The sequence below is a fragment of the Stegostoma tigrinum genome, chromosome 32, assembly GCF_030684315.1.
Source record: "Stegostoma tigrinum isolate sSteTig4 chromosome 32, sSteTig4.hap1, whole genome shotgun sequence".
Lineage (NCBI taxonomy): Eukaryota > Metazoa > Chordata > Chondrichthyes > Orectolobiformes > Stegostomatidae > Stegostoma > Stegostoma tigrinum.
In genome coordinates, this window is record NC_081385.1 from 35,722,473 (window position 1) to 35,736,099 (window position 13,627).

Here is a 13,627-nt window from a genome sequence, read left to right on the forward strand (position 1 = left end):
CAACGTTTCGATTAGTCCAAACGAAAATCGGCCAGCTCATTCTCTACCTTTCTCTCTTGAGCAGTAATATTTTCGGCTGTGCGAGAATTAATTGTAACTGGACCAGTCCCGAATGACCTTTCGCAATTCCTGTTTCAGGAAGGTTGGGATCCGGTAGGACGTGATGTAAATTATCCTGGTCTGTTAAATAGGTGGAGTCCACTCGCTGTGCCTGCACTGCAGCCCTGAGGAATTGAAGATTGGCGTTTCAGTGGAGAGCACACAGTGCTGGGAAGGTGTGAGAGTTGGACTGGGACCAGGACTCCAAATCTCTGAGGAACCGGCTTTGTCCCTGCGCAAGAGCTTTAAAGTGAGTAACGGTGTGCTGAACTTATCATGCAGGCGGCTTTAACTTTGAAATGTCTAAAACCCCCTTCAATCCAGTTTCGAGGTTATTGAGGGGGAAAAGGTCACGAACCAGAATTCGTTGTTTGTGGGAAAGGGGAAGAAAAAACAGATGTATAACCTTTCTTCTCTAAACTGGGTTCAGTGAAAGTGTGGGATTGCGTGCGCTGTCGAGTCCGTGTGCACATGATTCAGCCAGTGTGCTGTTAATCCCGGACTGGGGGATCAATCCGTGTCCCAACACAGGGCATAACCCAGGGAATGTGCAGAGTTTCTTAATTCTCTGCACACAGAATGCGCCTCTCAGTAGCCAGTAAAGTATCAACAGCTGTTTTAACAACGTATATGAGTAACCAGGTACGAACAGCCCATGTCAATTGGAACGAGTTCTCACTTAATTTAATACATCCGTGACTGCTCAGCAGAAAATAATCAATTAGTGTTCATTACTGTCCGCAATAACCTGAGCCATAGTGTACAAGATCATGTAATATAACAGGGCAGTGTGTCAACAACTACATGCGTAGCCTAATGCACTGTGCACCACTGCCCATGTTTCATTATTCCCTTCACTGGGTAGATCTGTGAACCCACTTCATATAGAACCCTGTTTTTTTTTTGTGTGTGGTCACATTGATGAAGCTTCTACCCATTGTTTCACTGCATTCAATATTACTGTCAGCAATGTCAGGACAACTCTGCCAGAAAGCAATACGTAGATGACCTGTCTTACACATTTAATTTTGACATAAATGTTCATAACATATTCAACATTAATGTTTGTGTTAAGAAAAATCCACAAAGAAAAGCATACACTTGATGAAATGGGAATGAATGAGGTTGGTGTTTCTCTTCCCTGGGGACTGTCAGACGATCCAACATTTAACAGGCTCTTGTTTCTTGTGGTTTTAGGCAGATCATGACGATGAATTATTACCCTGAAGCAATGGCTGGAAGCTGCAGCTCCTACTCTCCACCTTACAGGGGCCTTATGGTAGGTTGTGCGGAAAGGCAGGCATCCTGCTTTTTCGAGTCTTGAGTGAGTCAGGAAATTGTAAAATCACACAACCGAGGCAGATGTATAGGAAAAATGCAATATTACTCACTGTTTAACAGGCACAACATTCCCCACCACTGCCACCTACCCATTAACTGTCCTAATGAGAACAGCTTAGAGTTTGCCAACAGGACCATTAGAATCATTAGCTGGCAAAAAGGAAGCACTGAAAGCTGAAACACAACAGAGAAGGAAACAGTGTTCTCAGCTCTTATGGTGTGTTAAAGGACAAAGAAACTGGATTATATCCTGCCATTTCCAAAATATCCACTGAATTTGATTACTTAATGATCTTCAGTATGAGAAAAAAAACATAGACTTAGAAATTAGATTATTTTGCTCTGACAAATGTTTTATTAATCTGTGGTAGGATTGTGCTACTTGTCATATTGGGAAGACTCCGTCTTAAGCATCCAGTTTATGCAAGCAAAAGTTGAACTGCCAGTTTAATTTACTTGCGAATGGTCGAAGCATATCTGATGTGTGTTATAGTCAGAGATAGTAGGAACTGCAGATGCTGGAGAATCTGAGGTAAGAAGGTATACAGCTGGATGAACACTGCAGGCCAAGCAGCATCAGAGAAGCAGGAACACTTGACGTTTCGGGCCTAGACCCTTATTCAGAAAAAGGGTCTTCTGAAGAAGGGTCTAGGCCTGAAACATCAGCCTTCCTGCTCCTCTGATGCTGCTTGGCCTGCTGTGTTCATCCAGCTCTAAACCTCATTATCTCTGTGCTACAGTCAGCTCTTTTAGCTGCTTTAAATTTCTTAAAGTGGCTGCTGAAGAATTCTACATTAAATTAATATTTAAAATCTTATTCTCACTTTGTGAACTTCTCCTACCACTCTAAACTGACTGGCTTTGGTAACCCCTGTGATCATTGACCTGTTTCTAGGGCCACATTGGACAAACCTGTCTTTGGTTTTTCATTTGTCATGATACTGTGACAAACTATAGATTTATTCAGCCACTCCCTTACCGGCATGATCATTTTAACATTAAAACATTCACTGCCTCTCATACTGAGCATTCTAGCTGCCTCCAACTTCACTTTATTAAGGCCAAAAGATGCAGTTTTCACTATTTGAGCCTAGAAAGCTGTAGAGTTCCCAAGTGGAAAATGAAGCACTTTTTTTTAGCTTGTGCTGAGCTGCACCGGAACATTTCAACATACCACTTGTTCCCAGGCCAACATCACTGTCTCAGGCTTGCACTAGTGCCCAGCGAAGCTCAGCGCATACTGGAAGAACTGTATCTCGTTTTTCACTTGGGAACTCTACAGCTTTCTGAACTTCATATTGTGTTCAACAATTTTAGGCCTTTAGGCAGCTTCGCCTGTGTCCTGCCCCAACCCCTACTTAACTTGAATGAACCTTAGTCGGCATCTAGCCTATATTATAGTTGCCCTGGCACAGCTTGATGCAGTAGAGTCAAGGAGTTTTAGTTTCAATCCAACTCATGCTGTATCTGTACCTGAGAATGATGGACAGTGTCAAGAGGAAATAATCCGGGATCTAATCTACACTGTACCCACCTTGCAAGTATTTGAATGGGCAGTTTTGAGGGATCTTTATATTCAGCTCACGTTTCACCTGATCTGGAATTTTTGATGGGACTGCATTTGGACTTTTAGTGTGCACCAATTTGTGCTGCAGTTGTAGTTGAATTGAAAGTGCTGGCTTCAATAATATTTGTATGGGCTTGCAGAGCAGGTTCAAAGTTCCTGCACCTAAGTCCTAAGTTTCAATGTTCTTAATGATGTCTGCAACTAATCTTAGTTTTACCTTGTTCTTACCATTCCCATAAATCAGCATTTTGTAACCTCTCTGAATCCATCCATCAAAAGCATTATGACCGCAAGAAAAAAAAATCAAAGATGTTTTGCCGTCTTTGAGTGGGGATCTGTACAATGAGGTCCTGTTTTTGTATTTCAGAAACACATCCCTGTTGATATGTGTGGGGACCCATCCATGGTAGGATTTCCTGAGAGCTGCTACCAGCAAGGATTCTACAATGGACAGCAAGAGGAACTTGCAGCTCAGGAAGTGCCTACTGGTCTTGAATACTCCACTCCAGGTAAGAGGGCAGAACACACTGGTAACTTTCTCCCTTTCTCACACTGCTTATTAAAAACATCAGTGCTGAATGCTTCTGGCTTCATTTGGCTGCATTTTATCCCTAGAAATGGGTTCAAATCGAGACTGATTAATAATTAGAGGTTTTCTGTCTCTGAAAATGTATAAAGGTTTATTCACATTGTTGAAGATTATTTTCTTTCTGATGAAGACCTTGTCTATTCAGTGAGATTGTCCCACAACAATAAATATCTCCTGCCCTTGATTATTATTTCTTCTCTTTTATCTTTGTCAAATGATTCCCTCCCTCTGATAAAAGTCCTTTCTTTCTTTGATGGCATTTAGCTGTCTGGCCTCTCTGAGGGCAATGTCCTCTCATTGTTGAATGTCTCACTCTCTGAAATGGCAATCAATGAAGTTTTTTTTAAAAAGAACTGAAATTATACCAGAAAATGTTGAAAATATATAGCAGTTCAACTGGCATTTTAAGGAAGAGAAATACAATCGTTATGAAGCCTTCATTAAGACAGAGTTAAAATTAGTTTTCTTTTAATGTTTCATCCCTTCCCTTCATGGTGTGAAGCCTACAAGTGCCACTGCTTATGCATCGAGGATGCATACTTTGGGTCCCACCATGATTCTGACCCCATCACATCAATTTCCACTTTATTATTTTACTTACTATCGCTCCTGGACCTTCTATCATTATTTCACTTTGCCCTGAATTCCCAAATTCCTATCACAACTCTTTAGTCTCCATATTCACCTGATTTACCTACACCACCCTAAACTTGAATCGCTTTTTGATAAGCTTCCAGGTTCACTATGGATCTCTGCTAGGATTCTCCAGAGATCCTCTTGGGGGGCTTCCTGTCTTGCAGCAGTCTCAATTTCCCAATCCAGTTCTCTTGTTTACCCTTATCCCTGTCTAACACACTGTTCTCAATGATAATCCAAAACAGTCTGCCAATAGTACTGCTATCATGGCCCCTTCCCATTCATTCCTCCACAAAGCCCATTCAGCCACGACCAATGATCTTGAAATCAATGAACCTATTCTGGATGATTCATTTCCCTGATGGAAAAATGGTTGAGAGATGGTGCTTCTTTTCTTCTAATTGCCTACTGTGTTCACCATTTCACTGATCCAGACATTGTAATGGCAATGTAGCTCTTTGAACCAAATTTCACCATGACCCGAGCCTCCAGTAGGTTTCCCCTTCTTTCAGCATTTCACCTTGTTCTACCACCCTTGTCTCATTCAAAACCCTGTTGTCTGCCAGCCATCCACATAGCATGACAGTTTCTTAATTATATATCTTCACTCCTTCAGCTTTTGCTTGAATAGCTTCCCATTTCAGGGAATTTTGACCTCATCTCAATTCATGACATCCTGCCTCTTTCTCCTGAATTCAGCCCCCTTCTTTGATCTCACATTTTATGTAAACACCCCACCTGTATTCACAGTTACCCACCTGACCTTACCAATACTCCAAACCTCCAACTCTGAGTTATTTGAAGTCCTATGATTCTGGTGTATTCAACCCATTTAACGCTTCAGAGTTGTTAGATCTGTCCACTCTTGTGATGCAGTTGCAGTGCCCCTACCTCTGATCTAGGAGGCCCAGGATGAATTTCTATCTGTTCCAGAATTGTGTCATAACATCTCTGAATAGATTGTTTGGAAATAACTATGCCTGAATACATTATGCATGATTGACCAAGACATCAGAATTATAAAGAAAAAAATTCTCTTAGATGGGATTACAAGTTGCAGAGCTGGATGAACATGATACCCGAAGAAGGGTCACAATCCAAAACGTCAGCTTTCCTGCTCGACTGATGCTGCTTGGGTTGTTGTGTTCATCCAGCTCTACACCTTGTTATCTCAGATTCTCCAGCATCGGCAGTTCCTAATATCTCTCTAGATGGGATTCAGCTTTCAGAATCTCTATAGTGTGGAAACGGGCTATTTCGCCCAACAAATCCACATCAACTCTCCAGACAGTATCCCAAACTCACCCCCAACCCTGTATTTCCTACGACGAATCCACCTAACCTACACATCCCTTAACACTATGGACAATTTAGCATGGCCAATCCACCTAAGCTGCATTTCTTTAGACTATGGGAGGAAACAGGAGCGCCCGGAGGGAGCCCACATAGATACAGAGAGAACATGCAAACTCCACACAAAGAGTCACCCAAGGTTAGAATCAAACCTGGGTCCCTGGTGCCGTGAGGCAGAAGTGCTAACCACTGAGCCACCATTCCATTTGGCAGCTGTAGAAAACTGCCAACTTTTCTTGATTGACACCTTTAAATAATTACAATAAATTAATCTTTCTGTGGTCTCTATTGGCAATGTCTCAATGTTTATTTTCACATGATCAAGTGCTGTGAAGCTTTTGAAGTCTCTGGTCATTGATACTTTAATGATCTGTTTGATACTTTTAAAGAGCTGCAGGAACTGTAGTTCTTTTTTTTTCAAAAAATATTTGTAATTGGCGTTTTCTGAGCAGTCCCTCACGTACCGTTATTACTAATTGTCTAGTGAATTCCTTATATGGAATGCCCATTAATGTGGAGGATATGGGAAAGTGGGCCAAGGGATCATGACTTTCCCATGGAAGAGATGGGTAAGATCTTTGAAATATACTTTATGGACATTTGCTGAATCAAGACAATGCTTTGTGAATCCTCTGAAAAACTATTAGCCACAGTTCATTCAGAATTGGGCCTGATGACAGTTGAAGGGGTCTAGTCTACAAGATGCCTATCTTGCACAATGCAGCCAGTCAATTTAGGAACATTGTTCACTACCCATATCCTTATCTTGTGCCAGTGAAAACTGATTGGGAGTGGGAGGCACCACAACTGGATAATGCGTTCCATCATCTAATGGCTCCAACGTTCTTCTGAGTCCAGATTGAGGTCTATATGGCAATAACTCCTTTTTCTTCTCAGTGGTAGTCATGAATGAAAGGAGCTGCAAACATGCCAATGCAGTGTTTGTTCTTGATTTTAGTGGTAGGACTTGTGCATTTCTCTGAACAGAGTAATTCCTAACCTGGATGGAACGTGTCTCAGTATTTCCATCCTTGTTGCCCTGCCTTTGGTTTTCCAATATACACCTAACCACCTACTGTTCTCAACACCACAGCAACATTCAAGGACAGTTGAACAACATTTGCATGCTGCTTAAACCACAAAGTACAAACTGAGGTCTATGAATTTGGCTGTGACTTAACATTGACAAGTAGCGAGATTATGATTAGTATGTTGGTTCCACATCTCACAGGCCTCATAGCTGCATCTGTGGCAAGAAAACATTTGAATATTGAATAAGGCCTAACCATTTTTTACATTAACAAGTGTTAATAGTACTTTATATTTCACTACAAGTTTCATTGACATTTCTGACATAAAGGAAGATGGTCCAGCTTCAGTACTGCTAGTTGGCATTCACTTCAAAAAATGTTACTATGTTTGGACCAAAAAAAAATTGGAGTTTATTCTCGAAAAGAATAACACACCACAAACCAACACAATAGCAATAAATGGTGATGAGCAGAGAAGTATAAACAGGAAAGCCAGCCTGAGCACTTAGTGCAGAGTTACCACACATCTGAGCTCAACTTTATCATAAACCACATTGAGTCATCACCTCTAAAACAGCAGCTCTTTTAGGACCTTTCTGGTGTATCTCTACTCTATCAAGAAGGTTAGTGTTGTTTTTTTCATATTTTTACTCTTGTTACATCAGTAAGTTTTAATTAAATCACCCTTTACACTCTTCCGTCTCCCTAACTTGACCAAGCAGAAACAAAGCATTTTTGAACCCTAACCTGTTCTACTTCATTCATTCCCAAACTTTCAAAATTTCCATTATGTTGCCTCCAGCAATGTTTCCTTCTTCCTGAAATCTGCTATAAGTTTTGGTATTTAATTATTATTTTAAACTCACTTTGTCTTCCTGATCAGGTGGTATGCTGCTACGTGGACTTAGCCCTGGACATCTCAGCAATACAACCTGTAAAAGTCAACAATATATCGCTAACACGAAGGCCTTCAATCAGTATAATAAAACACACAGTTGCATTTCCCTAATCAAACCTAACCTATCCTCAGATTTATTTATTTTTTAAGAAAATGTATTTCAATTCTAATGACCCCAGTCTCAATAGCATTCATGGCTTCTTGATACTCTGTAACTCTCATTGTCATTCAATCCCATCTCTAGCCAAAGGAACTATTCCCTTTCCTCATTCTCTTCATCTCTTTCTGAATCCTCCGACATCTATTTTTCCCTCTTTCTCCTTCAATGCATTGCTCTCTTTCACTTTTGTTCCTTTCTCATTCTTTAACAGTTTTGTCTTCCACTTTGTGAGATCATTAACCTTTCTCTCTTTTCATGAATGGTTCTTCTTGCATTTTACATCCTTCCCTATTTTTATACTTTAGATTTCAAGTTTCTCGTTTTAAATACTTTTCCTTTTGACTCATCCATTCAATCTCTTCTAAACTTGTATCACTTCAGTTTTTGCATGGTATGTATCATAGAAATGAGGTTGTCAAAATAAAATGTGAATCAGAAAGGGGAGAAAAAAAAGAATCCAATATAAACCAGACATAAAGCCTTTGAAATAAGGAAGGGGACTGGAAATATAAAATGCACAAGTAGTAAACAGACAGTTCAGGTCTTGTTGAACTTTGTTTGGGAATTTCTTGAGAGCCTCAAGCAATGACTGTCTCGCCCAACATTTAGAATTATGCCTATCCTTCAAGTTTACAGGATGGATTTGATCTCTTTAGGTTAAGGGGTGGTCTGAGAAAAATGATAAGGGGGCTTTGAGTACATGTAGCAATTAACTGAGATAAGCTACGGATCAAGTGCATGCTTTCTTTAAAGCTGCATGTCTTGGTAACATACCCAAGAGTGTTCAATTTCTCTGGTTCAGCATATTTCACGGGTTCTTTGTGAAAGCCTACTGTAAGCTCAGTTTTTTGTTCACTAATGTTCTGCATATCCGTTTAAACAGCAGCTAGGTTTGTGTCAGGTGATTTGCACTATATAAATTTTCAATTCATCAGGTCTGAGGAAGGGTCACCGGACCCGAAATGTTAACTGTGTTTCTTCCTTCACAGATGCTGCCAGACCTGCTGACCTTTTCCAGCAGCTTTGTTTTTGTTCCTAATTTACAGCATCCGCAGTTCTTTTTTGTCAATCATTTTATTTAATTTTGGTTGAGTGTTGTCTCATTAACTAATGATCTTGCCTATGCTTAAAAAGAAACATTATTCAATATCCAAGTGCTAGTTGAAGTGAATTTGAGTAACAAGTCACTGCACATACTAGGTCTCATTTGCTCATCCAGGTTACTAGGGCAAAGGTATTATGATATTTAGATGTTTATCTTGAATAGTAGTGTCGTGAGCCATCAGGTTAAAGAGGCTTTAGGTTTTTTTTAAATATGATGAAGAAATGGCTTCAAATAATTATTTTCTTCATCTAACTTTAAATATATTTACTAAATTTATTTTATATATATGAATACAGGAAAAGAGAGAAAATAAATCCAACAATGTTTGTTTACTCCGTGGATCTACATTCCTTATACATTCACCACCATCCATAATTGTCAATATTGCTAAACCATGGGGTGGGGAAATGGTTAAACTGTCTCTTTAACCTGACCTAGTTGTTTGTTAAGACCGAATGTCAAGGAAATTCCATTGAAGCTGGTTTCTTTATACTGTACTGTAATTTTCTGAGATGAGCATCTAATGATCTTTAATGTCTTTGCCTTAGTCCAGATAAACAGATGAGACCCATTGCTTGCCATAATTTGTTGCACAAATTCACTGCAGCTGGCATTTGGATATTGAATAGTGTTTCTTTTTAAGCATAAGCAACGTCATTTAGTTAATGAGAAAATGCTCAATCAAAATTAAATAAGATGAATTGACACTTTGCATAGGGAAGCATCTGCTACAAACCACGAGTTGCTGTTTAAGTGAAGTCAGTGAATACGCATAACATCAGTGAACCTAAGCTTACAGTAGGCTTTCACAAAGAACATTTTAATTTTTAAAAAATTTAACCTATTTTTGAATCAACCTGTTCGGAGGTGTTACTACACACCTTTGGAGCAGGTGGGACTTGGCCCCAGACCTCTTGGTCCAGGGGTAGGGACACTGTCATTGTGCCACAAGAGGGCTCTTGTTACATCTTTTATAACTTTTGGAAGTTTCAAGTTTCTTCATAGCCAAGTACTTTTGATGTGCTGTGTTCTAATAGAGGAATAACTCAACAACCTATTAGGACAAGTCCCATAACCAGCAAAGACATAAATGAGCAGGTAGTGAGTTCCAATTGTGTTTATTTGAGAGAGGAATGTTGGTCAAGAAATCAGGTTAACCACACTACTCTTTTTTTTAAAAGAGTGTCTTAGGATGTGGCAACTTGGGCTATAGGTTTCTATCTTATCCCTAACAGCACAGCCATTCCTCAATACAGCACTGAAACATTTGCCTAGATTCTGCACATAAACTTTCTAGACTGATACTTGAACCTAGGCCTTCCTACAACCAGATACAATGCTTCTCCCTGATCCCAGGTTTCCACAAAACACTGAAGAATGACTGAGATGGACTCCGAATTATAGCAATTAGAGTTAACCTGCATGTAATGTCAACAGAGCAGTAGGATTTGCAACTGAATTTAAAAACCGCTTCAAGTTTCCGAAAATAGTTCATCATGACAGGATCAGTTTCAAAATCAACTAGTGGTGAATAAAGCTTCTCACATCCCACTGATTAAAAACTCTCAACAAGCTTGGGTAAATGTTGCCTTGTCTGGTGCATAAATCATTCTCAAATTTTGGAAATACGTATTTGGTAAGACATATCCAATGACCATTCACAGCAGGCATATGTTACCAGCATATGCTTGAAAATCTCAGAAAACCATGCTCAACATTGATTGATTGTGATTCTGCCAATGGAAATCATTTACTCAATAATCCAGACTGTGTTAACAGTTACACCAAAAACCAATCTAAGATCATCAGTCACGGTGATGGTGTGATGCATTTGCATGCACTAGAAGCTACATATATAGATACCCAGGACTTTGTTTTATGCTGACAACATCCTTACAAAAGAAAGATCATGGAGATACTCAGTCTCTGCCGTACCCCCATGGTAACACCCTGCCCAATCAGAATCTACCTTCCTGGCCTTAGAATTAAGATTGACAGTTAACTATTCCTGCTGCATCTCAATACCAATGATGGACAACCATTCAATGCCCTCTTCTCAGATTGAATAAATTGATATCCCTTTGTTCAAAACTTGTGCTTGTGTTCTCATTTTGAGTGCAAAGCAAAATATTTCAATTTGTTGTCTCCTTAAAGCAATGTTTAAGTTCTCTACTACATGGAAATACATATCTGTTATTATCAACAGAAAGACTGGGTCCTTTTGGAAATGAATTTGTGCTTCAATGGACAACCTAAAGAAACTGCCAAAGTTTGAAGTTTTAAAAATATTATTGTGGCAAACAAACTAAAAGCACTAACCACTATTGTTTAGGAAACTTATTTTCAGTACTACAGAACACAAAACCTTGTTAAGCCTATAATGTGACCAAAATCAGCATGTTTATACATTGTCTCTTAAGTTAACAGACTATTCTCATGGAACCAGTCTGATGTGATTCTGACTTCAGAAAGCTTGCTTCTCTTATTTCCCTGTTATAATTATATCATTTCTAACCCATGAGCTGGCTTTTGCAGTGCATGATAGCTAGTAAGAGAAACCTCCAAGATAAAGTCAGAGAAATATTCTAGTCTTGTTTAACTTCTCACAATCTCAATCTCCTTAACTTGAAAGTGAGCTCCCACCTGCACTCTTACATGGAAAACTGTAACCACATACTGTCTTTGTCTTTTAGCTCTCTGTCTCAGGTACTGGCAGATTGACACAGATCTATGAGTTTCAGTGAGCTGATCATATTGGTGGTTTCCTATAGACTCTTCCCCCACTCTAAGTATATTTCCATGGTGCTTTAAATCACCTGGCCCTTGTATCTATGTGGAAATGTTATTTTATGACTTTTGGACTCTCAATCTCATCCTATCTTGAAATTAAACAAACAGTTTAATGTATACTTATTTTCAAAGCCTGACTTTCCAACTACTTTCCAAGGTCTTTGGAGACTAACTGTCTATTCATAATCCACCCAGATGCTCTGGTAATTGTTCACAGCACCTTCTTCCAAATAAAAGAACCAGCCCCTTCCCTTTAATTTTTAACATCAAAACCAGCTAAGCTTGCTCTCAGCAAAATTCAGAGCAGAACACATGACCCCCAAATTCTTACATTTTACCTTAATTTAAAGACACATGCCTGAAACACAGTGTTCTTATAAATCTTTACAGCCATAACAGATCACAAAGCAATATACAGGACGTGACCCCTAGCCAAAAATGAGTTTTCTGGCTCAAGATATGTTTTTGTCTCTACGTTTTATGAACACTATTGAAATGCATACTTAGGGTGATAAATTGTAAGATGTGGCTTTTTCTAGTGTATAATGGACACTTGTATAATGCCAATTTATGCCTCTTAAATACTTCAGTAGGATAAACTCAAAACCGTTTGTCTCCCCAGAGATATTTTAACCAATGCATTCAGACAAGTTATGACACATGCAAGATCTGGTAGCATCTGTGGAGAGTGGAACAGAATTGACGTTTCAAGTCTGGTATGACTTTTTTTCAGAAGAATTGGACTCAAAATGTTAACTCTGTTACTCTCACCACAGGTGTTGTCAAACCTGCTGAGTTTCTCCAACATTTTCTGATTTTATTGCAGATTGTCAACATCTGCTTTTACTTACATTATGACACACCTTTGGAGCAAGGGAGACTTGAATCTGGGCCTTTTCCTCAATGTAAGGATATTATCAACGTGGCACAAGAGCCTAGTTGTCCCCTGTACACTGAAGTCAAGAATTTCTTTGAAGTTGCTTCCTCTGCTGTAACTTTGCCAGAAACAGGGCAGAAACCTGTTCTGATGTACAGAAGTAAGGCTTCTAATGTACTTATGACAACTTTACTGTGACAGAACAGAAATCCCCAGCTTTGCTCCTTCATCATACTGGTGCACGGACAGCCATTGATCAGCTCAGTGTTACTTTTTTTTGTTTCAATATATTTGCATTTCTTTCTCATCTCCACAAGGCTGACATGAAATCTACTCAAAGATAGTGGGAACTGCAGTTGCTGGAGAATCCAAGATAACAAAGTATGGGGCTGGATGAACATAGCAAGCCAAGCAGCATCTTAGGAGCACAAAAGCTGATGTTTTGGGCCCCGGAATGTCAGCTTTTGTGCTCCTAAGATGCTGCTTGGCCTGCTGTGTTCATGCAGCCTACTCAGGTCATTACATATTACTCATGCTGGAAGATGAATCAGTGTTTCATGTAAATTAATAATCACTGCTCAGGGTTTGTGCTCCCTCCCTTAACGTTACAACCAGTACCTGGGTGATATTTCCCAAGTTTTACATTGCTAGACAAGATACCTCAAATTGTCAAGCTCATTAAGAGGGGGAACTGGCTCCCCGCCTTGGCTGTTCAGCCACCCCATGGTTGTTGTCTGCAAGGTTTGTTTTAAATGAATGCTTTCCCTGTGGATACCATTTTCCTAGACTGCTATGAGCTCAAGTTTTGAAAACAAAAACCCAATTTGACCATATTTTCTTGAATTGAAGTGAAAAGAATCTTTATTAATTATTAAAAGCAAAGGAAAAGTAGTCATATAATATATGCACAGGTTAGAAATAAAAAGTGAATTCAAAAGATACAAGTCATTAAAAAGATATATGATTCAGTCTTTGAAATGTCCATAAAGAATATTTTGGCCATTGCAATGGGGGCTACTGTTGACATTGCAATTGGTAATTGGACAGATGTTTTTAAACTTTGTGGTTTTGAGGGCTAATTGAAACTCTTCATCCTAATTCCTTTCTTCAGCCACTGTCTGCCAGCTCTCAGAGTGACTGTCTGTGTACCATTTGCACCTTCTCCCTGGGTCTGCGTGGAT

The 13,627-nt window shown here is 39.4% G+C and overlaps 1 protein-coding gene across 2 annotated transcripts in view; it reads left to right on the forward strand.

Moving 5' to 3' along the window:
* Positions 1–230: 230 nt before the first annotated feature.
* ets1 (v-ets avian erythroblastosis virus E26 oncogene homolog 1) overlaps positions 231–13,627 on the forward strand; it is an 85,889-nt gene continuing 72,492 nt past the window's right edge. Inside the window, exons 1-3 of one of the 2 annotated variants that reach the window (XM_048562172.2) lie at positions 231–349; positions 1,297–1,378; positions 3,375–3,516. In XM_048562172.2, coding sequence (XP_048418129.1) covers positions 1,304–1,378; positions 3,375–3,516 — 217 coding nt within the window. In that variant the 5' untranslated portion in view covers positions 231–349; positions 1,297–1,303. The remainder of the gene's footprint in view (positions 350–1,296; positions 1,379–3,374; positions 3,517–13,627) is intronic. The other variant, XM_048562173.2, reaches the window with a different exon arrangement.